This window comes from Scophthalmus maximus, chromosome 19, assembly GCF_022379125.1.
Source record: "Scophthalmus maximus strain ysfricsl-2021 chromosome 19, ASM2237912v1, whole genome shotgun sequence".
NCBI classification, from domain to species: Eukaryota; Metazoa; Chordata; class Actinopteri; order Pleuronectiformes; family Scophthalmidae; genus Scophthalmus; species Scophthalmus maximus.
In genome coordinates this window covers 11,743,788-11,770,790 of record NC_061533.1, presented here as the reverse complement: position 1 = coordinate 11,770,790, position 27,003 = coordinate 11,743,788, and the positions used below count along the sequence as shown (strand labels likewise).

The 27,003-nt window shown below is 41.1% G+C and overlaps 1 protein-coding gene across 3 annotated transcripts in view; it reads left to right on the top strand.

Annotated features, from left to right (window-relative positions):
• Positions 1-27,003, top strand: part of LOC118313833 (netrin receptor UNC5C-like) — a 171,822-nt gene that overhangs the window by 62,607 nt on the left and 82,212 nt on the right. For all 3 annotated transcript variants that reach the window (XM_035639759.2, XM_035639758.2, XM_035639763.2), the window contains exon 2: positions 21,448-21,684. In XM_035639759.2, the coding sequence (XP_035495652.1) occupies positions 21,448-21,684 (237 nt within the window). The remainder of the gene's footprint in view (positions 1-21,447; positions 21,685-27,003) is intronic.

The following is a 27,003-nucleotide window of genomic DNA, read 5'->3' as shown; positions in this document are numbered from 1 at the left end:
AAAGAGGAAACTGAAGATGAGGAGGATTAAAAAAAGGATGGTAAAAAGAAACTCTGCGAACATAGAAAACATGTAATATTATGGGATAATTGAAAGAAAAGGAGAGGAATTAAATTAAATAAAAGGTCAGATGTGTTGAGGCATGTGTTTAAAAAGAAGATAGAAAATGTGAAGGCAGATACATGAGAAGAAAATGCCGGGAGATGACGACAGGAAAAAAACGGGTTTCGATTTAAAAAAAAGAAAGAGATCCATACTTTGGAAAAGGAAAAAGAAGAACTCATGAAGCAGGAAGAAGGAAAGGCTTAAATGATGATGTACATTCTTTAAAGAGAGTGAACGATAGGAAAGAAAAACCGGTGGATGCAAGGATAAGGTGAAAATTGGTCGGGTGGATTTTTCATCATTGCAGACTGAGACACAGAAGCGTGAGGATAAAGGACAAAAGATGAAGAGGAGTAAAAGGCACAAAAGGGCAACTGGGGATAAAACAGAAAATTGAGTGGGAGATGAGGAAGCCACGACGGATCATATGGGCTGCGCTAGGATGAGCTGCACAGTGGAGGCAATGTGTGATTATAGGAAAATGAGAGACAGGAAGAAGGAGGGGAGGGTTGCGGCATTTTCTGTTTTCTAAAACAAAAAAGAAAATCAAAGACAGAAATTCCTACTGTAAAAATGAGGTGGGAGCAAAGAACCGTAGAGAGACAGATAGAGAGAGACAGAAGGTGTGGAGGGAACCCTGACACCAAGAAGTGACCCAAACAGAGGTTTAATTACCCCCCCCCCTCTGTACTGTCTCGCACCTCTTTCATTACTCTAACCCGTCACCTACTCATCCTGTTTTCCGGGGGTTTCCTAATATGCTCTCGTCTCTTCTCTATCCTCTTCGCTCTGTCAACTTTTCCCCCACTATATCCCCTTCTATTTACTCTTTCCCTTTTCTGGCTGTCACTTTTTGATTTAGTTCTGGGGGCCTCCTTTTGTTTCTCCCCTCATCTCACCTCGCCACCTGCCTCCTCTTCCCGTCTTTTCGTTTAGGCTTCCTCTCTCTCTCCCCCCCCCCCCCCCCCCCCCCCCCCCCCCCTCTCTCTCCTGTTTGGTTCCCTGGAAGATCACACTTCATAGGGATTTTTTATGTGGTCTGTAATCCGACTGTGAATAAACCAGTCGGACTGTGAGGTAGCCAATCCAACATCAAGATAGCCAGCCACAGAGGCCCGTCGGCTTTTACAGACTTTTACTGAACTGTAGTAGGCTCAACTTTTTGGTCAGTAAAACATGCAACCATATGCATTTCATTTTGCTCATGATTAGGGACCAGCCCTGAGCTCCTTCTCCATTTGTTCGTCATTTATTAATTCAAGCTGTTTTTCCATAGAGCCGTCCACTAATGGGAATGTGCTCTTCAGCACTGTGTGACTGCTCAATGGCTTGTTTTGGGTGCTAGCATTGCGGCCTTGAAAATGTACAAACCGTCACCAGACGAAGGCCACCTCCAAGATTTTCTTTTCTGCTACTTTCTAAAATGTCTGCAGACGTATAATTTAACCCACTTGAAATTAATTTTTCTAACCTTAAGTTAACTCGCAGTCGATTTAGCCATTTGACCTGAATCCCTCTGCGCTCTCTCCCTTAACTGCACTGCACTTAGTGTTTGTCCCTTTCTGTTCTGTAAACACTTCGCTCAATTGCGTCTGTTTGTTGAAAGGCATCTCATTTTTCATCTCGTCCCAGACATCAAACGCCTGTGGAAACCCTCGGGCTCTCAGCTCACTAAAAACCTTAACAAGGTGTGCAGGCAGGGGAGGGGCTTCAGTAAACGCTCCTTTTAATGTCTTTGTGCTTAAGTTCACTGAGGCAGCACCATAATATCCCATCTTTCTACAAGGGTTGTTGTGTTAAAATGATTACAGATCAGAATTTTAACTGAACTCATATCTGTGCTCGCTCCACAACCTCATGCCAGCTCCTGCTTTTGGATTCTCCGTCGTGCTTTGTTCCCCCAACTCCTCATTACTGTCTCCACTCTTAAGAAGAATGACAGAGATGAGAAATCTTTGAATTAGAGGAAACGGTATATTTCACTACCCGCTGTTGATCTGTGACCTTTGCTTTCAAATGTGCATGCGTGTTCCTCTCTTGTAGACTTTCCTCACATTTCCCGTGCTGTAGAGTTACTTTGGTAGGTATCGGCGGCCATGCACGCAAGATCCAAGAAAACAGAGAGGATCTCTTTTTGCAAGAATTCATTAAATTAAAGATAATTTTGTGGTATTTCTTTCCTCTTTATCTTTAACATTCAGTTTTTCTCTCTTTGGCAATTTAGTTCCGCCTTTTCTTTATTTCTGCTCAGCTCATCTGCTTCATCAGTTCAGCTCAAATTGACCGGTTCCTTATTGGCATGTAGAACACACTTTGCCAAGGCAGAGGCTGACACCTGACTTGTGTTCATTACACAACAAAATAATCCATACTGAACCGATCGGGTGCTTTTCACATGGCATTGTCTCCCAGCCCAGAGGACTTTTTTACCAAATACCCCCAGCAGTTTTCCAGACCCCCTTGCTTGCTACTTTTCCCCACTGCCTGGCTACTGATTCACATTGTTCTCTTTTTTGTGGTTGTTGTTTTTTTTTGTGTTAATGTGTCCACTATTTTTGCTGCCAAGATTACAGTTTGAGACTGACATAGGGACTGATGTGACTCCGGGAACGTTTGCTCGTTTGTTTGTTTGTCTTCCTCAGAGTGATTCAGTGCTGGGCTGAAACATTCAGGCTGCAGCACTGACTTTGTCACAAGTGATTTCTGTTTGGAACTGTAGATGCTCCAAGATTTTATCTTTACTCGTGTTTATGTTCAAATCTTTCCGACAATACATGTCGTACTTATGACAAATGCAGACATTTGGATGACTTTGAATGTGCAGTGGCATATTAGCAATCCACCATGAAACTATACATCTGTAGACAAAGCTCGTCGTTAACGTCACGTGAAGTGATGTTTCAAATGTTCTATTTCTTTTTTTCTCTATTCCACTCTAATTCATTAGAAGTCAAACTGTAAAGAGTGTAGCAGTGAGTTATGATTTACTCATGAACATTTGACTTCATTTCAAACTGTAGAGCGGTGATTTCCCATGATAGTTTATTCTCATGTCTTTTGCATCCATCTTGTTTTTACATTTGTCACATCCTCTTCTTTTACCTCTAGTCAGTTCTAACTCTTAACTCTCAATCTTTGTCCGTTTTCATCTTTTCCTTCAGCTCTTCTTCTTTCCCCTGCTATGTGTTGGGCTTTACTGTCTATTTGTCTCTCATATAAACCTCCCCCTCTCCTCCCCTCTGCTCAGCTCTGGTGTCCAGGGGCTTGAAGGCGGATTTAGTTAGTAGAGAAATAGTGGGAGAATGATAGAGAGCACGGAAGGGAGGAGGGCAAGAGGAAGAGAGAAACAGACAGCCATAACTTACTGTCTTGCGGAGCTCTGGATGCTGATCCAGTACAGTAGCTGTTCATCCATTACCCTGCTCCACGAGAGAGCAGAATAAATAGCTGACTTGAAATCATTCCCAATCTGGAAATATCTTCTGCTTCCCACAGGACACTGGCTGCGAGACTCCCTGTGTCATTATTCAACTTTTTACAATAAGCGAGGAACCAAGCTGCCGCAATATGAAATATATAATAGAAATAAATAATACATTTTCATCTCCCTCTATATGAATACAATGTGAACAGAGCGTCCGCCGATTTAGCAGTTTTGTGAGAAAATGGCTCTTAATTTATACACATGTTGGTCCTTTGATTGCCTCAAAAGAAATTCACTCTCATTGTGTTGAAGCTGGATAAGTAGCTGCAATTCAGATAAACAGATGGTGGAGTTTTGGTGGCGTCAAAAATACATGCCTGACAGACACCTCACATTTCTCTGCTATACAGCACTAGTACCTGAAGTTCTTCATTTGCACTGCATTGCATATGCATTGACTATAGCGGGTGTGGTGACTAATGAATCATATCCCCGCTAGTGATGCGCATAATGGATGTGCACACGTCTGTTTTTTCATTTCGCTGTTTTCACTTGTATGTGAGGAGTGGGATCTGTCGTATCGCTATAGTTTGTGAGCATGCCACAGTACCATAGCGGTTGGGGTTCTGCTGCTGTTGTCTTCAAGCTCAGAACCGTGTTTTTAAAGTCCCCTGCCTTCATCTTGTCAGAGAAAACTAATACACACCATTTGTACACACATACACATGCTCGCAAACAGGCTGGGCACTCATTATAATATATAATATGGCCATTATCATATTTCTAATTTGCACCCAAATGGTGAAAGACACAAAAGCGATGGAGGGCACACAGTGTAACATTCCATAGCAGGGTCATAAATCTTCCATCCTCTCTGCCCCCTACTCGCTTCCTCTCCACCGTACACACACACAACACACATAAACATGGACACACACACGCCTGTCAGATTTCCAATGCAGTAATTAGGTCTTTCAGGTTATGATAATGTTTGTGCTATTTTCTGGTTCATCTACTCACTGGTGCACTGAATGCCATTAATCACACCAGTCTAAATGTGTGTGTGTGTATGTGTGTGTGTGTGTGTGTGTGTGTGTCTGTCTGTCTCATCTGAATATTTTTGTCTTTCTATTTGCGAAAGTGTCAAACTGTGTGAGAGCGGATGAGGGAGAGCGAGAGAATGAAACATGTCAAAAACAACATGAGATCAGAAAAAAGATATACATACATAACATAACATCGTTCTGCATCATACACCATGTTTTTTTTTCCCAGCTCAAATTTATTTCAGTGTCTTTTTCACTTTCCATGACTTCCTCATTCCCACCTTTCCTGCTGCTTCGGTGGTGACAGTGAAAGTCTCTAACGCGCCACGCAGGAGGGAACAGTATAAACGAAACAGAACACTGATATGAATTTGCTCTATGGTATGGATTGCCATCCCCTGTTCCCTGTCCCATGAGGCATGACCAACAGATGACTCTGCTTAGATCACGAGGTTTCCATGGATGACCTCTCATATAAACACCTGCACAATTTTTTTTACGCTTTACTCACTTTTCACCCTTGATCATCTTCCAACATTTTACTCTAGGAAGTATTCTTATGTGTATGTATACAAATCTTTTTCTTTTTTTAAAAAGATTATTACCCCACTAATAAAAGGAGCTTTACATTGGTAACACTATCATAACTTTTCCTCTAAAACCTTCATTGTCCAGAACGGTACACTCAAGTCATCCAGCACCTTTTGTCACTAAATTATATTTTAATATATTTTTGTGTTTCCATCTACATCATATTGACAGATTGTATATTCTGGACTGTTAGGCTCAATAGTCATGGCATTGCTCTCTTAGGTTTTAGTCTCTACTCTTAAGATTAGTCATTTTTCTAGAGTATAGAAAGAAAAGTGGTTGTACAGCATACCTGTATGTCCAAGCCGACACTAAAAAGGAAAAAAAAAAACATCTCCAAGGACTCAAGATCACATACAGTCTCACACTTTTTTTCTCCCTCTGAGCTACATTTTCTTTTGTTCTTTGCTGCTCTCTCTACCACCTTTTATTCCTTTTTTTCTCATCCTCCTACTCGTTCTGCTTCTCTTCTTGCCCTTTGCTCCGTCGGCTTGTGCTTTGCACAGCACAAAAACAATACGCATAAACGTAGACTGCATAAGTAGAAACTCATATGTAGACGTGATGTTGCTTGTGGAATAGGCTTGGTCTTTGAATAGATTTCCCCTGTATCTGTGTGTTTGTGTGTGTGTGTGTGTGTGTGTGTGTGTTTGAGAGAGAGAGAGAGAGAGAGAGAGGGTGGGGTAGGGAGAGAGGGAGACTAAGGGAGGGGGGGATTAAAATATCTTCTTGTTAAAATGATTGCTAAAAAGATTTTGTCATCATGTCAATGCACTCTGACATACACACTCTGGCCTTGTGAGACACCTGATATAACAAGTATTAGTCTTTTCCCCCCCTCCCACAATAGACAAGTAGTCTAACTCCAATTACGGCATTGATGCAGAGCAGTTTGAATAATCCCTCTGAGCGGATGTATTTTACTTTCCATTACATCAAATCCTAGCCTCTGTACCCTCTAGCTATTTAATTATGTTAATTCACTTTAAAAGAAGAGGCAAAGTCTCTGCTAAAAGATTGTGCATTTTCAGCCGTAGTTAATGAACTTTAACCTCAAAATAATTTTAAAAATTGTTTGATGTAGTATGATTCATTTAGTTACATTATGATGTTTGAGACCAGATGCTGCATGATGGTAAAGTGGCATCATGTACAGAACTCATTGCAGTTAGTACTGCATTGTTCCTCTGGCAGTTTTTGGAGGGTGGATAACACTGCTCATATGAACCAGTCGGCTCTTTTGACTTTTGTAGCTTGTAGCTCCGCCCAGTTGATGGTCAGTTCCGTGAGACTGCAACAGGTGTCTGGTCATTTTAACCCACAAGCCCAGAGATGTAAATCAGGGTAAAACCAACTAAACTTTATCTGTATCGCACAAATCACAACCCAACTTCCAATATTACAGAGAAACCCAACAGTTCCTAAAATGAGCAAGCCCTTGGCGATTGTGTTGATAAAAAAAACCCTCACTTAACCAGGAAGAAAACTCTAGCTAAACCAAGTATAGCGTGGGCGGCCATCTGCCTCGACCAGTTGGGGTGAGAGGAGAGAAATGGGGGAGAGAGGAGAGGTGTGAGGAAAGGGGCTTCAGAAGACAGGAGAGAAGGGTGTGGTGTTAACCGTAAGCAATGTCAGACGGGTTGTTATAATTACAATATTAATACATTACATACTTATAGATGTGATGATGTTGTTAATGATAGTTACAGTTACTTACAGTATACATTACTTTTTGATTTCTGTCTTGTCTCTGAGGTGTGTTGACCATTCCAATACATACAAGTGCACATTCCTGGTGGATTACTTTGCAATATGAGTATTATTTCTACTCTTTCCCTGGCAATTATTGTGACTAAGGTCAACATTGCTGCCACTATAACTTTACAAAGTTGTAAAACTCTGTCTAAGTATTATATACTGTTTGCAGAGTTTAGGTTTTTTTTTTTGTTTTTTTTACTCTACTTCTTGGATAGTATTTCATTGTCTCACTGGTACCTTAAACATGCCCTCACATGTTTCTGTGCTGTGGGTCATTTTAGTTCTGAATGCCGGCAGAAAAAAAATCTACTAAGCGGCAATAAGCCGGGAGACCTCTAAAAAGCCTCAGTGAAATTGTTCACTTGATATGAATCTACACTGTTGAATGCACACATTATTCAACATCATCAACAATCATTAGGCCTGTCGCTGCTGCTCGCAGTGCTGCTAATGCCACTAATAATATACACAGAACGTTTGATTGATTGATTAATATTGGTCAGAACATAGACCGCCGACAAGTGTAAAATTTCCACATACCAGCCTTCTGAAAACAATAGTAGTGGCTCATTCAGCTGTAGTCCATTACCTCTGAGCTTACAAGGCTGAAACACTTAAAAGCCATTCATCAGCTCTCTGACGGGGCGGCCTGCTGCAAACAGATTCAGTCATGCAGTGAATCCTCGCTGCCAGCAACACACAACTTTTCAACTTCTGACCTCAGCGTCCACCTGCACAGATGCTCTTTCATCGTACAGCACGTCTTTATGGCTCACTCACTCACTCACTCACTCACTCGCTCACACGCGTGCACACACACACACACACACACACACACGCACACGCACACACACACTTAAAAGCCTCATCACCTTTGACCTTGTGACCCCAGTTAACTAACTAACTTCTTGTTATTTCCCCTGTTCACTGCACCTCTTTGTGTGGGGCCTCACTGAAAAGAGCCAGTCATGCAGGACCGGTAGCCCCGGGGCAACTTCAGCTTCCAGCCTATCACCGTATCCATACGTCCCTTTTTTTCTACTTTCTAGACCAATTCACATAAACAAAGTGAGTCAGTCACTTGTTCACTTCAGGATTTGAACTTCTAACCTTTAGCTTGCTCAGCTGGCATCTCTATATATTTTCTAGGGCCTTTGTATGTATGTTTTTAATGTTAATGTGAAGCTCGACAGGGTGCACAGGAGCCGCAAGCAGGGCACTTTAGCATTCTATTTGAACTTGATCCTGCTGTTAACATTCGTATAATCAAAACTGTACATTCAGAAGCTTAGTCGTCAACTTTTATTAACATGTTTTATCTTCATTTGTAAAACCATAGATCTTAGTCATTAGCCCTTAAGGACTTAAGAAATGAAATCCACTTCACTCTCTTCAGATTTGAACTATTCACCTTCCTGTTTATGTATGGCCATGTGTTACTCATGCAGACTGTCCCTCAACACTGTGACTGTACTGTTAAGAATTCGGTCGCCAAACTAGTCGAGCAAAAGTTAATGATGCATAATTTCAACTTCTTTCCATATTACCTCAATCTGCACTTTGTACTTTGCTGCATAATGCTGTGATCCATTTTCTGACCGGCTAATATGAGATTTGTAAATACATAATTAACCGCACAGTGACTCTGTGTTAAATGGAATTGAATTGTATTCGATAATAGTCTGAAATGGAAATGAATCTTGAAATTGAATCACCTGAGACTGAACTCACAACCTCCAGCAATGTTTCTACTACATTAGTTTTCCTAATGTTCTGTAATGTAGTAATATCTTTACCTCAGCCTTTACACCACGTGACGTCATGACCTTTTGATTGAACTGAATACATCTGGGCCTTATTTCTTGATAAAAAATGGTAAGGATAATTGAGTTTTGAGGCAAGATGGCTTGTCGCGTAAAGTTAACAGTAGAGCTGCTTCAGCTTTTTATTAGTGAAATAAAATTAAATATGAGATAGAGAAATTGCGTCTCTTAAAACTTCATCCTAATTATCTTGAGGTTGAAAAAAGTTGAAAAGAAGTCGTCCCGAATGTTCTTCCCTTTATTGTTTCAATAGTGCTTTGATGGATATTCTTTTAATAAATATTTCACTCCCACAGCTAGGATGTTTCCGTTTCTCTCTAATAATGGAAAGGAACCTTTTTGCCACAGTAAAATCTCTTGATCTATCCAGGTCCAAAAAATCAATCACAGAAAGCATCAGACTCAGAGCAGCACTGCTAGTTCTGTGAACACGTGGAGCCATGGGACTGCAGCTCTTTTTAAGGATGCTCGTCTAACTCATGCCACCACTGTTGCCCCAGCGCTTAGAAAAGAGTAAAAAGTATTTCAGATTAAAGTGAGTATATCTCTTCAAGGTGGACGGACTCTCCTGGCAGGAGTTACTCATTATCCTCCTTGCCCCCTTTAAAGACCTTTTGTGGCTTCGCTGCCGGCTGCCATTAGAGCTTGTGAAGTCTCTCCCAGCTTTGAAGTGTATACCCATGCCTCTTCAAGTTCCACTATTGTTTGGGCTTTCACCAGCATCAATGGCTTGCATCTGGGCCACATGTCAAAATGGTTAGCGATCAACTGCCAGTCAAGAAAACCAATGATACAACAGAGGAACTCAGTCGCTCCTATAGCTGCATGTTTACCAGCACGGCTCCCTGTATTTCTCTCGGGGAGCCCATGAAGTGCAGGCTGTGTTTAATCTAAGTGCAAGTGAACAACTAGGACACTTACCGTACACACTCCCGGCTGTGGGGTGAAGAACTACATGTCTTTGCTTACGAGTACTGTTTATAGCACCGGGAACGCGGAGATGCGTGTCGAGGTTAATGTTGAAACCATCTCAGACTTAACTTTATGTAAGAGATGAATTTTTAATGTGCATGTAGAAGCGCTTCCTATGAATAGCAATGATATTGTCATTGTCATAGGGCTTGAGTGTTGAATCATGTATGACGTTTCTGTGTGTGTACAGTACCAGTGGAATGCTGTGTACTGAATTGATTGCCAAACTCCTGTAGTTTTTTGATCAAAGAGTTATGATATACATATAATATAAAGTTGTACTTTGTGAAATGCAGTGCAGCACAGACTTAGCCCCATCTTAACTTATTGGCCTCTTTATAGAGTGGATTTGTTCTTGTCATTCATATTCTCCACATATTGATTACCTGGCTAAATCCTCACATGATGATTTCCTAACATGCTGTAAACTGCTAAAACTTCCTGTTTTGATCTTCTTATTCTGTACATCTAACCACCCATAACTCATTCAGTTAACTAGCTGGCAAGTCGAGACCTGTTGGCGTCTTCTTCTTCTTCTTCATAGAACTTGTAAGGAGCTAAGGAGAAAAGGAAAAAATCTCACTGCATTGCAATCAAGGCGTCATTGTAATTTAATGACTGAAAATTAGATTTAATTGTAAAATTGCATCGTGTCACAGTAATATTTATGATTTAGGTCTGAACCTGGCCCAAAGGTGTCAAACCCCTCAGGTCCTGTATCGCTCAGGCTGGGACATCTGGTGTGAAACCCAGATGACAGGTTTCATTTGGATCCACTTTATACATCTATTTACTATTATAATATAATTTTGTCACTTGAATTTGGCAGTAATTCAGTCTTTTATGCCTTTATTACTCAATTTTAAATGGCTTCAGATTTGACCAAAATAAGGCCAAAAATAAAATGAGTCTCTCTCTCTCTCTCTCTCTCTCTCTCTCTCTCTCTCTCTCTCTCTCTCTCTCTCTCTTTCTCTCTCTCTCTCTCTCTCTCTCTCTCTCACTCTCTCTCTCACTCTCTCTCTCGCTCTCTCTCTCTCTCTCTCTCTCTCACTCTCTCTCTCTTCGTTACCACAGCTCTAGTTCCCACAAGCTCATTTCAGAAATGAGTAATTGTGAGGGAAGAAGACCCATGATAAAAGTTAATTAGGACTCTGGCAGCAGAGGACAGAGAGGAGGGACACAACAATGGAGTTGATGTCAAAGGAATAACTTGACATGTTGGACTTTTATTTTTATCAGGCTCAAACCATGTCGGACCAAAATTCCTCATGTTGCCACTTAAGATTTTCAAAAGGGCTTATTACAGCACTGCTGGCATTTATTATTAATACCAGTAGGTATTAACACAAACTGTCAGTCAGCTCATTAGCCTGCAAACAAAGGAGCTCATTTCAAGGAAAGATGCAACGCTCATGATGCGTTTTTATGTAAGGTCAAGGAATTTATATCATTATTTTTGTTACACCCAGTGTAATCCTGAAGATAAATAAGTTTAAATAAGAAATTATGTGACACAAGGCAGCAAAATGGTGAAAGGAAGCACCAACAAGGTGAAGGTGTTGTGAGAAATAAGAGAATGAAAAGGAAACGATGAAATGGTAACAAAGAAAAAGAAAAATTCCAATCTTAAGTTTTAGTTTTTTAGATAGTGTGTAAGTATTTTTTAAATAAAGGAGAGATGGGAGAAACAATTGTGTTCTGTCAGTGAGTATGAGTGAAAGAGAAAACAAGAAGGCAAGAGGGAGAAGTATGGTCAGTAATGTGTCTGTAATAAGGTCAGAGGCAGAAGTCCATTATGAAAGCCCCTGGAGGCTCTATTTATAGGGGCCTACGGGGGGAGAGAGGAGAGGATGTGGAGAGCAAGTGAAGTAGTGAAAAAAGAGAAGAGTTTGAGATGGAGAAATGGGGAAAGAAGGAGGTGTGAGTGTGTGTGTGGTGGGTGTGTGGGGGGGGGGGGTTGAGTGGTAGGATGCTAGATAGCAAAGCAGGAAGGCAAAGTGTTAAGAAAGGGTGAAAATGAGTGAACAGTGAAGATGGGAAAGGCGAGAAATGGGGATGGAAGATGAGAGTGGGAGGTGTGGAAAGATGCCAGAGAGAGGGGGGGGGTTGGAATGAGGACCGAGAAGAGGAAAGGAAGACAGCAGGGAGATGGAGACTTTGGCTAATAGAGTGAAAGAAACCGAGTAATGTGGTAGGCAGAGACGGCAGAGAGGAGGGATAAGAAGGCGAGAGAGACACTGAGCCTCCAGATGGAGAAAGGCATGAGCAGTGAAATGTCTGATCCAATTTTATCTTCAGCTCTGAATAAAATAGCCAAAATATGGGAAATTCTTCAAATGAAATAAGCTTGTAAGCTGTTCTTAATCATTTGAGTCGAAGCCATCTTTATTTTTTTTTCATTGTGTGGTTGTGTCTGTGAGCGTGTGCGTGTGCGTGTTTGTGTGCATTGTAGTAGTTTTTACTCACCAAACAAATTATCTGCTGAAACTGGGCTGAGCATTACATTTTGATTTCTCTCTGAGGGAGACAGGGGGGCAACGGGAAGCAATGGGAATGAGGAGACAGTCGATGGAGGAAAGGCATGAAAACACAGATGTATCAGCAGAACAGAGGACCAACAATGATGAAAATGCCACGAGGAAGAAGAGACCTATGGTCTTGCACAAAGTGGCTGGGTGAGTTGAGGTTGACGTGAAATGTGCCCCTGGGGATGTGACCCAAGAGACAAGAGGACGGCAAACATCTGTGACTACTGGAAGAGAAAGGGAGAGTGAAAGTAGGGAACTGGAAAAAAAGAAGAAGATAGAGGTGCACAGAAAATGTAATGTGACTATAAACAGGGTTTGTAAGGGAATCGGGAAAGACATCGTAGATCAAGATGAAAAGGAGAGGACAGACGTATTGGAAAGATTCAAAAAAAGCAATCATAAAAACAGACCGACCTGCACAGAGAGGTACTGACAGGTGGAAAACACACACGTAGAACAGAGAGAACCAGGTGGACAGCGCGATGTGGATCATGCAGTGGTATACACAACCAGCCACTCGTACTGTCAGCTGTCAACCACCCAGAAAGAATGCGAGGGTCCTATTTCCATGAAAATAGAAGTCCGCCATCGTTTTGATATTCTAATGCACCGCACTGCGCTGGCTGCTTGTATTAATAGCGATGCTGAGCTGTGATAGTAGAACATGAATGAAAGCGAAGGTTTGCTGTTCCCTCAGGCCTGGGATAAGGGAGACAGACTCCGTCTGGAAGATAACATTACACAGCAACTTGCACAAGTTTGTACCCCCACCAGCTTACATAAGACTATGCATATGAATGAGATATTCCATCTGAACGCGTGTGAGTTTGTGTGTGTGTCATGATTGTAAAATAATTATAATTATTATTTATTTTGTCTGACTGTCCGTGTGGTTACCACTTTTCTCTTTGTTTCCTTATCTGTTTTTCATCTGCCCGAATGGATTTCTCTCTCATTATTTTGTTTATGCAATTTCACCCCGTTATTCCCAATTCAGACAGACATTAAAGAGTTTTGGAAACTGCAATCCTTGAATTTGGAAAAAGAAACATAGAAGTATTATGCTGTGAATTTGTTTGGTCAAAATAGCGAGATGTAGTTGTGGAATCTGTGATTGCAACCGGACACATTTCTCGAGCTGGGTGTGGTGTGGTTTTTAACTGAGGAGAGATTTAAGTGACGGTTGGGAGAAAGGACACATTGCTGGTTCGCAAACCTGTGACCTATAGTTCGGAAGGAGGAAGTGGAATTAAGATCCACAGCATCACTGAAGACTGAGACAAATGATCATAGTGGCCGATAGTGTGGTTTTCTTACGGTTCAACCCACGCACTGAGCCATAAGAGAAAAGGCACAAACTGTAACCAAAGCCTCATGGCTCGGTAGTCAACCTTGAAAGAGCAAAATCGGATACAAACCCCCTGCCGTGGACCGTCCTGTGCTGTCCAGTGAAGTGCATCCGTACACCCAAGCTGACTTGTAACAGGGACAGGAGATAAATGCTGGCTCAGGAGTGACTTCGGGACTAGACGGCCATACTCACTGACCAGTTCTACATATAGAGCAGTGTAGTTCGCCCCCACTCTGTTTCTGGGCCTTACAACCAGACTACTTTCCCAAATTGTGTGGAGTGAGGAAGAACTACCTAAGAAAATCGGATGCCGAAAGATGCTTGAAGCAAGGAAGTGTGCATACACGTAGAGAGAAAGACAAAGAAGAAGAAAAGGGCAAGTGGAAGAGGAAAGACAATGATAGAGGGAAGAAGAGAGTGGAGCGGTACAATGATGCGGGGACTTACAACATCTGCAGCAGTTGTCATTCAGGAAAAGTATAGATGCGCACACACACACATACACACACACACACACACACACACACACACACACACACACACACACACACACAGCCCACTGAAGATGTGTGTGTGTTTGTGTGTGCATGCAATGCTTGGCAGAGACAGCCATTAAGAAAATAGCTACTGAGTGCTTTCACACTGCCTACCTGCAAACGCCCACTCATCAGCTGCTGCAGTGCTGTATGTGTCCTTGCTGAAAGTGAGACTGTTCCCAGTTGTCTATAGTGTGTATGATGTGTGTCCAACTGTGAGTCTGTGTCTCTCATCCAAGCAGCCACTGAGTTGGTGTTTATGCCTCAGGTCAAGTGCAAGGGAATGATCATTTCCCTTTTGTTTTCTGTATAATAAATATAATTATATAAACAGTCCATTAGAGTCTTTTGCAGACACTCCTAAAAAAGTAATGTTTTTGGTGAGTTTTGTGGTACATCGTTAGTATGCTTTTGGAGTATGAAGTTTGTTGCTAATACAGCTGGAAAAAAGTTGTCTCAGAAAAGTGAAGAGATCGTCAGAGCGAGTAGGCTTCATCCCCGGGGGAAAGGAATGTCTTTGCACGATTTCATGGTAATCCGTCCAGTTGTTGAGATATGTCAGTCTGGACCAAAGTGTTAGGCTGACCGCCCGTCCTTACTTCTGTGCTGCTCGCACTACTAAAAACTGAAATAAAACATATGAAATAACAAACTAAAATAGGACATGCTGACCTCGGGAGAGCCTCCAGAATACTGCAATAGAATATTAAATACTCCCCTACTGTTTATCCAGCGCTGAGATGAAAAAAATATTACAACATGCAACTGTGGAGGCAATAAGACGCACAACACATATACATAAATCCACAGGCACAAATAATGTATAAGAATTATTGCGCAGACTTACAGTATTGTGACTTAAAAACACATTAATTGACTCTCCTCCTGCACACAAACACACACACACGCACACACACACACACACACACACACACACACACACTAATGTGCACTTTGGGTGCAGTCTGACCGTATAACTAGAGGCAATGCAGCTTCTACAATTATAATTTAGGAATAAATAAAATATGCATGTCACTGAAACGTGTCTGTGTGTGTGAAATAATTATTGAGACTGAATAAACTACAATTTACTCCAAAATGCCAGTGTACAGTATGAATACATTCAAACATGCAGTGATCTCAGGCACAAAAAATAGCATATATGAAAAAATAATATTTTTTGCTTTGTGTAAGTCTTACTGTAGCTTGAATGCTATGGGTGTAATGGCAAAATATATTAGACACATTAGACACTTATATATTCGCACTTAAGAGTCATATGAGGAATACTTTGTACAGCAAAAAACTTTTCCCAGACATCTTTTTTTCATTTCATAAACAGTAGCTCTTTTTTACTTCTTTCTTAACTGAGGCCGGCTGTGGCCTGACAGAGTTCCCCCTCTGCAGGCAAGGCTGTAAATCTAGTTCCAGGCTTTAGTTGGGGCCTTACATGTCACACACAATGAAAGTCTGCGGAAGCAAACCAGCTGTCACCGCTCCAATACTGAGATACTCTATCTTTCAAAGAACTTTCTGCTGTTATGATTTGCCTTAGCTCTAAAGACCCAGATGGATATATTATGGGCGATCACAAGGAGTGTGCTGTGGGTGGTAGATTATATCCTCCACGGGATTATTTCTGTCATCAAATTTAGAAGATATCCTCTCCCACGTACCATAATATATGTGTATATATATATATATATATATATATATATATATATATATATATATATATATATTGTATTACCTTGCGCACCAGGAGTGCTAATGGTTTCACCCATATCCTTGTGTGTGTGTGTGTGTGTGTGTGTGTGTGTGTGAGCAAAATAACTCGAAATACGCACTGACGAATCTTCACCAAACTTGGTGGGCATGCTACTTGGAGGGGTATCTCCAGATGATTAACTCCTTGAGTCGATCGGTCGGGGGTTGGGGCAGGGCACAAGGGACGACACGGTACGCTCTTACAGGAGCAGCAGGGCCGGTGCTCAGCTGAGAGCTGCCTGCTGAGAGCTGAATGGCTGTTGTGTGAACGTGCACAGTGAAAGGGATGTATACGTAGTTGAATCCTGCCTGCTAAAGGGAGAGTAAATGTGCATCAATGTGATTTACTGTCGGGCTGCTGTATACAGTATGTTGGAATTACTAGAAGCTTGACTACTTTAGTGTGTTTATATTCAAATATATGTAAAAATGAATTGATCCCTTTGGACAAAGGTAATGGGGTGATTAAGTTCTCTCACTCTGCATGTCTACTCGTGTCTTGAATAATGTGGCTCTTATCAAAGGGCCAATTGAGGATAAGACCCTGATTAGATTTCACATGCAGATGATGTATGACTGCCAGGCGTCCCGTTTCAAAAGGAATACGACAATCCAGGACATGGTGTAGAACACTTTGGCATGCTATGTCAAGTAGCTCAACTGACTTTAACCACTGTCGATCCCGCATGCACCGGCACTGTACATCATGTCTTTTGTCAACCACCATGACACTGCAGGGCCTTGTTTTATCATCCTCATCTGAACCACTTCACCTCCTGAATTCAACTCTGGATAAGGGATAGAGAGGGGAAAACTAAACACAAACAGAAATACATGAAAGAAAGAGAGTAAGATAGAAAGATTAGAAGTTTGTTAGTACTGCAACAAGTAGTTGTTGTTTTTTTCCAAATCTGTACTCATTGGTTAACACATCCAAAATGCCCCTGGCGCAACTAGCTGTGGAAGTTGTTCTGACGAGTTGATTTAATTTGTTCGTTTGTGCTCACAACACCAAAAAAAACCTAACTACTAGAGTAAAACAGACACAATAGCATAAGCTGCTGACAGAATCATGAGACCATTTTTTCCCACTCATTAAAATAGAATGAAAAAGCTTTTCTCAATAACTGTTCATTGCAAAAAAAGGCATAACTATGAGTACTGTAGCATACAATTACTGCAAACAATGATATGACAAACGCCTTCTTTAATGGAAATGGACTTGCGCTGCTCTATGATCACTGATTACAGGTACAGTAAAGCTTCAGGCAAAACTGTCTACAGAAAATCTTGTACAGCTATTGTGTCAAAGCATGAATAATTCAAAGGTGGATAAGTAAACACTGAAGAAAGTTGCCCATTGAATCCCCAGCAGGAGGTTAGAAAAGAGAGAATTACAAAAATCGATTTGTTATTTTCTTGAAACAGTAATGTCAGCAAATTGTAAAAGACACTGAGAGAGCAGACGGTTCATCCACTGAGTGAGAGAAACACTCAAGTGCTGCTCTTTAGGGTGATAGCTAACAAGATTATTCCCATTTTACCACTGTGCATGTGTGTGTATGCAAGTGTGTATGCTGCTAGTACAGTTTGTGTGTGTGTGTGTGTGTGTGTGTGTGTGTGTGTGTGTGCGAGTGTGTCTGTGTGTGTGTGTGTGTGTGTGTGTGTGTGTGTGTGTGTGTGTGTGTGTGTGTGTGCATGTGCATGCGTGCGTGTGTGTGTGTTTTACGGGATAATTATAGGCGAGAGTTCTGTGGGCAGGAGCGCTGGGTAATATGTTTGCCTTGAATGGGTATTTGTATTTCCCTGTGTTCGAGAAATAATGTGTGTGCTAGTGTGTTGATAGGAAAAGAGATTGGAAGGAAAAGGAGAAACATGTTAGCCCATGTGTTTCTTCTGGTATACACAAATGTTTTTTGCGTCTCTCTGTGTGTGTTTGTGTTTGTGTGTGTGTGTGTGTGTGTGTGTGTGTGTGTTTTATTTTTGTCTGTGTATATTTATGTGACTTGTGTAATTTGGCAGCAAACGTGTCTGAAATAGATAAGCATCATTCCAGCTTTGTTTTCTTAGTTGTCCGTGAGTGTGTGTGTGTCCGGTGTGTGTGTGTGTGTTTGTGTGTTTGTGTGTGTGTGTGTGTGTGTGTGTACGTGTTTCTCAGTATGCATCCAGTATGTTTTTACAGCTGCAGCACATTCTAACTTTCAGATAAGACAGTATGATCTCACGATTTCCACAGCTACTGCACTGATGCACATCACAGACGCACACACTCACACACACACACACACACACACACACACACACACACACATACGCACGTGCGCACTCAATACACGCACTCCTACCCAAGAGACATTTTGACCGTATATGGCACAGTTTGACTTGCTTTAAGTTGTAAACCTCTGAATTCCTCAGCCTCAGACTCTTGGTACTAGTGATGTAACTGTTACAAGTCACACAGTTCACTCAGTGAAGTGGTTTATTGACATGAAAGATAAAGTAAGTTCAGTATTTATTATATCCCCTTATCTTTCTTTGACTCTACATTGTTTTTACTGGAAACACAAACCTTGCAATTCTGTGTAGATTCTCACTAACATCCATATACAAATCTATGCCTATGAGAGGCTTTTGTTTTTTTTAATAGAAAAGATGTGGTCACATTTCTAGTGTAGTATAGGGGTTGTTTCATACCATGTCCACCTATGTTAATAATTGAATACCATGTCATGTTTTCCTCCCTCAATCTACCTCTCTCCTCTCTTTTCCTTTGCCATTGGTCCATCAATCTCTCTGTCCACATGATAGATCAGTTCACATTGTCAGTGGCACTTGAATATAATTGGTCACTCCCGATGACATCTTCCTTAACACATTTACAGATATTTATTGGTTGGGTTTGTAGGTTTTCTGAAGTGGGCCAACCTAAAAGCGTAACGGATGGGAATAAATGTGGGTTTTGCCCCTGGTACATATTTACTACATGCCGTAAATCGAACCAGTACATTGTTCTGCTTCAGCCATCCATTATTGATGACAGCATTCAGGCAAGACAGTTATGGGCTGGGTTGTTAGGATCAGTAATTCACTCTGTCATGGGATCAGGAAAGAGAAGTGGGGGTAAAGAGGATCAGAAACAAGAAGAGGTTTTGGAAGAAGATGGAAAAAGAAAAACAGATAGGAAGCAGAAAGAGTGCAAAGTGGTGAGAGGAGAGGACCAGAGAAGCAATGATGGTGCAGGAGGGAAAGGAAATAGTGGGTATTTATGAGACAAAGCTTTTATTCATGTGAAAAATGTCTCTCCACCGTCCCCCCTTCTCTCCACCCCCCCCTCCCTTTTCTCTGGCTATCATGTTTCTTGTGCCAATCAATAATTTATTGCTGTCGCTCGAAAGCAACGAACCACCCCCCAGCTCTGAATGACAGATGAGGGTGAGAATGGGTTGTTGGGGCAATGTGAAAAGCAGCAGGGGTGTAAAGCAGAGTGGCCGAGAAGCATGAAGGAACCAGAAATGTGCGTTGAAAGAGGAGGCAGTGCCGCGAGTGAGATACAAGACTGACAGAGAAATGGCTGAACATGACACTGGATAAATAACCCTCGAGTGGGAGAAAATTTCCCACACATAATGAAATTATGCAGAGAAAATGTCTTCCAATTTCCATACTGTCAGAGAACTAATTACAGAACTACGAGAGAAAATGTCAGCTTTGTGACATCAAAGTGGGGACGCTGCCTACTCATTTTCCCCCCATTTGTGTCTTGTTGTTTTACCTAAGCTGCTTCTCGCTCCCAGCCCACAGCACGCTGCGCGCGCGCGTGTGTGTGTGTACAGGCGTATAAAGGCTCAATATTTGTAGCAATTTTGTGTATTACAGTATGTTATTTTTGTTGGAGTGTCAAGGTGTGACTGTAGCCACGGTACATTAGATTCGGGAAAAAAAAACCTCGGAGCTGTGTGTCAAAAAGTTTCTGTGTTAAAAATGTCCCGATGACTCACAACTCTCCAGGTGAGGCAGTCGCACAAAGATGCACATACACACAGAGAAAAGGACAGTTTGAATGAAATTGGATGATGACAGAGTGGAGGGAAATTACAAGTTAGATAAAAATGAGCGTGTTTGTGTGGTTTAACTTTTAATATGTGCGTATGTGTGTCTATGGGAGAGGAAGAAAGAAAGGCCTCCTCCTCTCCCTCCCACCTGCTCTTGTAATCCTCTGTGTTTCGTTGACCTTGGCAACCGGGTGACAAAACATTCTCGGTGTCCCTTTTGATGAAGGCCATGTGTGGGCGTGTAGTGGGGTCACACTGAAAAGACAGGATGGAGGAGAATGAAGTTGCTGATGCCCTCAGGGTTTGGCTGCTCTGTCTGTTCAGTTGTTTCCTGCAATTCTGTCTGTCTGTCATGACTTTCCTGCCTATTTCACTCCCTACTGTCATGTCATGTTGACCGGTCTGTCTTCACTGTATATATATATATATATATATATATATATATATATATATATATATATATATATATATATATATGTATATTTCTGATATAGCTTTCAGGACTTTTTACTCCCTAAAATTGAAATTGGCCCCAACAATACTTTGACATTCTCAGGCGTTATTAAAAGTCCAAACTTTCATGATGCAAATATTTGTTTAAAATAGTTGGAATTTTTGTTAATTTTGGTTTTCTGGGCAGTCACTGCATTTTTATGAATTTGTGTTGTGTTACTCACACTAAATCTGCACTCCTGCACGGCCTGGATGTGCAACTTCTTTGCTCTCACTGTAAGGATCAGATGACCGGCGCCAACATATAAGCAGAGTATTCCTCCTGCAATTTTGCTCTTAAACATCCCCCACAAAGTCTATGCAAACAAGACAACCTTAATATTTAATAAATAAGAGAAATAGGATGTGTTTCTTTGTGCAAAAATTTACTATTAACAGAAAGTAAAAGATTCCAAAAAGAATACGCTGTTTTTCAGGTATCTAACAGACCTTTTGACTGCAGACATGCGGCAGATCAAACAATGGAACTGCTCAATCTGCAAGACAGCAGGCCAAAATCCCATCCAACCGTTAGATCATCGATATTGAGGCAACCAGGCATTTTGACCCTCCTCGTACCTCCTCCCCCCTTCTGCTCCCCGTCTATCAATTTGTCTTTGTCCACAAATGGACACCACAATCAGTTGCTTATTAAAGGTGCACTTTATGGCTCAGTGGAAGAAAATTGTTCTCTGTCCAGGTCACTGGCTTGTGGCACGGCAAATATTAGTGATCAGATGAGAACAGCAATGTCTAGTACACACTCGGTTCAGAGCAGAGCTTTAGACAATGCTGCTCACTGGTGTGAATAACAGAACAAGAATGGATGATTGAAAAATGCAGCATATTTTCCCTGAACTCGTTTTGTACCCTGTTAGTCCTCAAAGTGAGTCGATAAAACAAAGACTGCCTGAGCTGGATAGCAGTGAAAAAAATATTCTCTACTGAATAACAGTGACTGTCACAACTTTTAACATTTTCCTTTTTTTCTCCTTCTCACAGTGAGAGACGATGATGACTTCTTGAGTCTGAGCGAACTCCCGGAGACCTTCCCCTCCGACCCGCCAGAGCCCTTACCTCACTTCCTGTTCGAACCCGAGGAAGGCTACATTGTCAAGAACAAGCCTGTCAATCTCTACTGCAAGGCGACGCCCGCCACACAGATTTACTTCAAGTGCAACAGTGAGTGGGTCCATCAGAAGGACCACACTGTGGAGGAGCGGGTGGACGAGAACTCAGGTGAGAGGAGTCTAGACGAGCACACATGCAAGCCTGTTCGCACAAACACACACACACACACACACACAGATCTAACGCAGAGCTTCATCTCAAGTGCAACAGGAAGTGGGCCGATCAGATCATAATGTTGAAAAAAATGCTGCAAAACATAAAGCCATTACAGGGACTGTCTGTTTTTGTTTAACACAATGTTGTTTCTTTTGACAGAGAGCACTGGTGGCATTTTTTGCCACCAGTGCTCTCTGTCAAAAAAATTATAATGTAAAGTGCAGTTATGTTTTTTATGTTTAACTCAGTGTGAAATAATCGCTTTTGTGTGAGAGTGCAGTGAATGTTGGCAATTTGATGATGAACATCCACGACTGATACATGATGAAAAAGTAATGATCAAATAGATGGAGTGGGTGAATAAAAAATACATGCATTTAATACATTGCATTTTAATTTCCACAACTGATAATTATACACACACTATACACAATTGAAAATACATTTCCATATGTCTAAAGTTCACAGGTATAAAGTCAAATCAAGTCCTTTCAACACTTATAAGTTGAGCTTTTTTCCACAAAACGTACCTGACAAAATGAATGTGATGATTTTTTTTCTTCTTTGTGATACTGCATAGTCGTCCGCCCCGCTTGCCTTACTGGTGCACTGTAAGCAAACAGGTTAAATCCATTATTCAGATGTTTTGTCATTTGTGCAGCGAGCCAGGTCACATGTCAGATGTGTGTACACAGCTGTCCCACTGTCAGCGACTGTACTGAAATGTTCACAGGACAGTTTAATAGGATCCACAGTGACGAACTGGACCGCAGCCAAAGTTCCGCTCTTGTCACTCGACGGCACATGGTATTACTCTGCTGGCTAGGTAATGATGAATCATGCTGTTGCTTTGGCAGGAAGACAAAGATGTACACAGCCTGGTTTTTTAAACTTAAGGTTGACATGAGCTCAGCTTATGGGTCTCCACCTGCTTGTTAATGAGCCTGGGTCCCCGAAGCGAGCGATTAAACACAGGCTGAAAACAGTTTGAAAACTCCTGATGTATGGTACCTGCTGAATGAAATACACTGTGGGCTTCGGTAGCTACAACTCGGTATGTTGGAGGTTGAATCGCCAAGTTTTTCTATGGAGGCAAAATACTTAGTACGTGTTTAATCTGCTCCCCCTTTGATGCTTGACAGTGTCCGTGTTTAATACAGTTGTGAGGAAAAGCAGAGCTTCTGATTCTGTCTCAACCTCGAGTTGACACATTGACTGGCCCACTGTAGATTTTGCCGTGCGATACAAAGCAGACCCTGGGGCCAAACATTGTGTGTAATGTGTGTATGTGTGTGTGTCTGTTGGGTGTCCTGGTAGCTTAGCGGGTCTGCTATAATGATGAATCCAAGACAGAGACGGAACCAGCAGCAAATTAATGCAACAAAACCTGATAGTAGTAAATATGAGAGGAGTGAAACAACAGGTACAAATATGAAATTAATGTGTTTTCTCTTCGCATTTAGTTATTTTCTGTTTTCATTCTCTGTCACCATTTTACACATCTTTATTTTACATCCTTTTTGGGTTTTCCAAGAAGCCTATACGTGACATATTGGCTTGTAATATTATCGTCACCCAGTCATTTTACCTGGCATTAATCTAGGGTTTCTGAGGTTAGGCTGACATATGTGTTATCTACAATAAGCATCCTATTTCTCTCATATTTCCTCCTACCTCTGTGTTCATTACTGACATCATATGTTGCTACTAGTCATTTATTACTCTCCCATCAGCCATTCATTTGCTAGCAGCTGGATTCCAGACAGTGGGTTATTGAGAGGAAGTTGTGTACAATTAGGATACGAGGATTTAGGCTCTTGCACAATGTGATGGACACCATGAGGTCTTTCAGGGATCAAAATCAACCAGTCAGCCATACAAAAAAATCTGTGTAATTTGAAAAAATTAAGTGTTATTTATTTTATATCAAATTTCCTACCAAACTTTATTTTATAACTTGAATTTAGACTCAACTTCCTGAGGGATCCTGCTTGTGGAAATAATCCTCGGCAAAGTTACAACATGGACTTTAAATTATGAACTGCTCAAGATATGCTTCAATTGATGCTTAATTTATCATGTACAAAGCCATCATAATATCACTTTAATAAGAAATTGATTGACTTGCTATTGTACTGCTCCAGGACACTTAATCTTTCAAGCACATCACAATCCATGCAGATATAGGAATAAGAACATAATGAATAAGTCAATAAACTGGGTGCATTATGCAATATCAAGAGCTGTTGCAGTTTGGAGATTACTGCCACTGGAACATTTTCTCCTTACTCATCTCTTTAATATAATTTGTAATGAAAAAAGTTTTCTGCAACTTTACTGTTTTGACATGTGTTTTTCTCAGAGCTAAACTGGAAGTCTGTCAAAAAAAGAAGAAGTACCATGCACATTTGTCTATTAGCAATATTGGATGAAATTAAACCAAACTGAGATCTCATCTAGGCAGTGTGTCTGCATCTCTCCTCGTCATTAGTCAGTCAGATTGCACAACATGAAACACACGCACACACACACACACACATAAAATGTAAGAGAGAGGCGAGATAATTTCCATCCCTCGAAAAAGAAACTGAAATCCTCAGTCTGGTATCACTCTGGATATTATCCTATGGGATTATCCTTGAGGACAAAAGAGGAAACCCTCCAAACCATTGTTTATAACTTTAATCCCTGACAAAAAAAATATTTTGATATTTTAGCAATTACAAAATCTGAATTGTTTCTCATTTTACAAATCCTGGCCACATCCCCGTTGTCTGTCTACTCACTAACTTTCGACTAACAAACGGACGCACACTGACCTTGATCTGACCCCATAAAGAAACAAATTTCCCCAGCTGTCATTAGTGTGTGTGTGTGTGTGTGTGTGTGCGTGTGTGTGTGTGTGTGTGTGTGTTTATAACGTTCAAGTCTGGCTGCTGTCACACACCTACAGTAAATAAACAACGATTTTGATCATTTATAATCGGCCATGTTGACATGATGACATTCCAAGTTGTTTTTTCAGAAATTTTACCAACCAAACAAATAAGTTGAATTGACAGTATTGGATAAGATAATCAACATTACCCCGTAATGTAAAAAATAAATACAGTACAGTAAATCCTGCTTTTTACTTTGAAGCAAATCGTACAATTAATTATATGATAGTATAATAGTTCTGATTTCAAATTGCAATCTTTTTGTATACTTTCAGTAAATTATTAGTACTTATACTTAAATAAAGGATGTGAATACTTCATCATCTAATATGTTTTTCACTGTAACCATGATACATGAAATTCTCTGTTACAATTATTGTTCAGCTCCTATGCAAAGCATTTAGGTCACCTTGGAACAAAAGCGTTCGGGACTATGGATAAACTGAATATTTATTATTCATATAATATAACATATTTGGAGTGAATCACATTAAAAGCTATTGTAGGGTCTGTGCTTGGTGAATGTAGTGTGTGTGCGCGCGTGTGTGTGTGTGTGCGCGTGCTCACTGTTTATCAGTGTGAAAACCTAAACTCTGTAAGCTGTTTTCTCCTCTTTCTTTCCTGCTGTTTCACAGAAACAGCTAGAAGCTATGGGCCCCATGCTGTTTTTATTATCTCTGTCTTCTCACTCACTCTCACCCCTCTGTCCAATCCTTTCTCTTTCTTTTTTTCCCTCTCTCTTCTCTTCCTGTCTCTTTGCTCCATGCTGTTTTTTCCCTTTACTCTAATTTCCACCGACTGAAATCGGAGAGAGCAGAGGGAGATAAAACCTGAGCTTGAGGGGGCTGGAGAGGGAGGTATAAGGGATGATGGAGGGATGCTGATGGAGGGTACCTTTGAGAGGGCTGCGTAGGCCAACCGATATCGGGGGGTCACACTGAAGAGAGAGATGATATGAATCCTTCTGTGCTGTTTTCTTCCACTTTCGTGCACACTCCAACTCCCTCCTCCTCCCTGTGTTTCTCATCCTTCTTTTTTTTTGCAGGAAAAGGAAAGTCAGCGTAAGTGCTGAATCACAGTGTTACTTTGACCCTGGGGATCGAGATAAAAGAAAACAAAAAGTGAAAATGTACATGGAAAAAGTTGGAACATCAATGAAACCAGCTTGAAAGTCTGTGAAACAGCTTTTTGTGTGATGCTTTTTGTGTGATGCTTTTTGTGTGATGTCTTGCATCAGTGAAATTCTATGGTTGTTCTTGTCAAAAAGAAAAAAAAGGAAACATTTTTTTCTTGTAATAGGATGGAAAAGCAAAGAGAACTAAATAAATAAGCATAATGAGTTATTAGATCATACCAAGGATGAATTAAGGAAGGCTGAATGAAAGGAATAATGTGGAGGAAAGGTAAACACAAGACAGTACATTTTAATCTAAATTTTAATGGTCTTTATTGTTTTTTGAGACATGAAATTAACACCTGATTAAATGTCTAATGTGTATAGATAATTACTGCAAGCTTTCTAAGGAGGCACCAAACCAACATCATTAGACAGTATTGACTATAACACTGATTATAGATTGCATACAATCAAATATTTTATTTTATTTTCATCAGTTAAATCTCTTAATAAATATTGACACCTCTAAGAAGGTGTAATGAATACCTAGTTTTCAGTATAATGAATGGGAAGTGTACCTATACGTGAGCTTCATGACGGCTCAATAAATAACTTGGATTGTGCTCACATGGAGCCTCATCTGGAGGCTGGGGAGGCCAGGTGAAGGTCACAGGCAAGGATCGTTTTGTGGGAGTGGGGTGAGGGCAGCAGCGTGGCCTAGGGGTCACCGAGGTTAGATTCCAGCTGGGGGGGCAACAGGCAGGATTCCCCTAGCAGCAACACTGCATGTCACAGTATCCTTGACAAACATGGCTCACTCGACCTGCTGCTGCTGGTCCCCACGCCGTCCGACCCCGAACAGTCATTGAATGAAGTTACCTTCCTAACACACCTTCCTCCAGACAGGTACTTTAATACCGCCACATTATCAGCATGTTTACTATAGCTCTATCTGAATTAATGTGACTTAAGGTGAAGACCAGCATAATCTGACCAGACTGCATATGTTATTGTGAAGGGCATGTCCAGTGTTTGCTTAAGCACCGTGCGTATGACCTCAGTATATCTCCATTAGCCTTGAAGTGTGCTAATGACATATTGTGTACTAGGTTACTTACTTTGTCTCCATTAGCCAAAGTGTGAATGGTTATTAGTCTGCTAGCACTGACCTGTGACTCCACATCTACACATGCACGCACACGTGCACACACACGC